Genomic DNA, 2,108 nt, shown 5'->3' with positions numbered 1-2,108 from the left:
CATACTGTCGGCGGTCAACCATTTGTCATAATCATCAGATTCCGGCGATGGTGGTTTGATTTTGCCATTGATGAATCCAAGTTTCTTCTTAGCCCGAAGAGCGATTTGAACAGATTGACTCCACGAGAGGTAATTTTGCCCCGTCAGAGGCGTGTTAACAAGGCTGAATCCAGGGGCTTCAGAGTGGTTCACATGATACGGATCATCCGCATTAGTTTTGGTGTTAATTGCAGCGATAATCTTCGCTAAATCATCAGGAGACATCATCGTAGTGAGCTTGCTGGCTCTGATACCATGAAAAGGATTAAAGAAGCCAATAGAAACAATGCATAATTATGAAATAGGAGTGGAAAAATAGACTCCTTCTCCTCTTCGATATCAAAGATAGGTTACATATATATATACAGAAGAGCAATAATAGTGAACCTATTCTAAAGGGATTTGATTTTCAGATTCCTATTCTGTAGGGAATTTGTTTACAAGTTGGTACAAGATACATATCCTTAACATCCTGCAAGAAAAATTATGAGAAAGAAAAATGTGGTTGTGGCAGCGAAAACCTCCAAGACTCCATACATTCAATGCTCACAGACAATGCACTAGAACATGGTCCACCGTTTCCTACAAGCTACAATATAAACATTCCTTACAAACCTCCACACCTCTACCTATCAGTTTCATTCTAGTAGGTAACACATCTCGCATAGCTCTTCATATAAAATTTCGTACCTTGGGCGGCACGTCAATTTCCCAAACTAATCTCCAAATATCACTGTTGCTCCTAAAGTGTTCCCTACCTCAAACTTTAAGCCCCACATAGTAGCCTGTTTTAACACTATAAGCTCCTTTTTTTTTTTTTTTCAAAGTGCCATGTAAGCTTGTCCCTCCTATCATGAATACTAAGAGGGATGCCAATAATAACACATGCATCTCCCATACTAAAAAGATTAATAATTTTATCAATATCCCATTTCCTTTTCCCCTCCCTCAAAAGATCGCAAACTCTAAGACTTTTGGGTATAAAAAGATTGCCATCCTCTATTATAAAGGATCTATCCTTAGGAATCCATGGGTTCCTAGAAGCTATAATGTCCTCACCATTCCCTACCCTCTAATGAACTCCATTCTTTAAAACTATGTTAGAAGATAAAACATTCCTCTAACTTGGGTTATTATGCAAAGAAGCTCCTAGAAAATCCCCATTAGGGAAATATTTGGCTTTGAAAATTCGATAAGAAAGAGTGCTTACGTCGGTTAATAACCTCCAACGCATTTACCCAATATAGCAAGATTAAAACAATGGAGATCCTAGAACCATTCCCTGCTCCTTCTTGCCCGTACTTGTCTTTTCCCAAGACATCCAATTAATCCCCTTATCACCCTCTTTTTTCCCTTGCCACCAAAAACTATTCATCATGACCTGCAACTCTTTGCAAATAGACATAGGAATTTCAAACACACTCATACAATAAGAAGGTATAGCTTGAGCCACATATTTGATAAGGACCTCCTTACCTGCTCTAGATAATAATTTAGTGCTCCATCCATTAAGCTTTCTCCAAGGTTCATCTTTTAAAAACCCAAAGAGATGCTTCTTATTACTGCCTATCAAAGATAACATAAGAAGATAAGAGCCACCCCCTAAAGGATTATGCACTCCCAAATAATCACAGATAGATTTTTTGAGCTTCATATTCACATTAGGGCTAAACATAATACCCGACTTTTGAAAATTCACAGACTGGCTCGAAGCTTTTTCATACTCCACAAGAATACCCAAAATTCTAGCGCCTCTAAAATCGATGAAAAGAGAAGAGAGAATTATCGACAAACAATAAATGTGAAATCCTGGGACATCTAGGCCCTGCCCGACACCCATGTATCCAACCCCTCTCAGAATCTGAAAGAAGTAAAGAAAGGCCTTCAGCACAAACAAGATATACATAAGGAGAAAGAGGGTACTCCTCTCACAACTCTCTCTCAGGCACAATTGAACCCACCCACTCTTTATTAACGTTAACCATATATCTAATTTAAGAAAAACAAATAGTCATCCAACTAACACATCTATCATAGAAATCCATTTTTAATAACACCCTATGTAGAAA

The 2,108-nt window shown here is 38.1% G+C and overlaps 1 protein-coding gene across 1 annotated transcript; it reads right to left on the bottom strand.

Annotated features, from left to right (window-relative positions):
• Positions 1-1,291: 1,291 nt before the first annotated feature.
• LOC149493177 (uncharacterized) lies at positions 1,292-1,879 on the bottom strand. The gene has a single exon (XM_089715432.1). It carries the CDS (start codon positions 1,877-1,879, stop codon positions 1,292-1,294), a length of 588 nt encoding a protein of 195 aa, XP_089571558.1.
• Positions 1,880-2,108: the final 229 nt, after the last annotated feature.

Source organism: Jatropha curcas, chromosome 10 (assembly GCF_041381405.1).
Source record: "Jatropha curcas cultivar XTBG-Jc1 chromosome 10, XTBG_Jcur_1.0, whole genome shotgun sequence".
In the NCBI taxonomy this organism is placed as follows: domain Eukaryota; kingdom Viridiplantae; phylum Streptophyta; class Magnoliopsida; order Malpighiales; family Euphorbiaceae; genus Jatropha; species Jatropha curcas.
The sequence above is the reverse complement of the archived record's forward strand: the minus strand, read 5'-3'. Positions and strand labels throughout refer to the sequence as shown.

What these genes read in the sequence shown, in the direction of transcription:
- LOC149493177 (XM_089715432.1), bottom strand. Translation starts at nt 1,879, where the DNA reads ATGGGTGTCGGGCAGGGCCTAGATGTCCCAGGATTTCACATTTATTGT.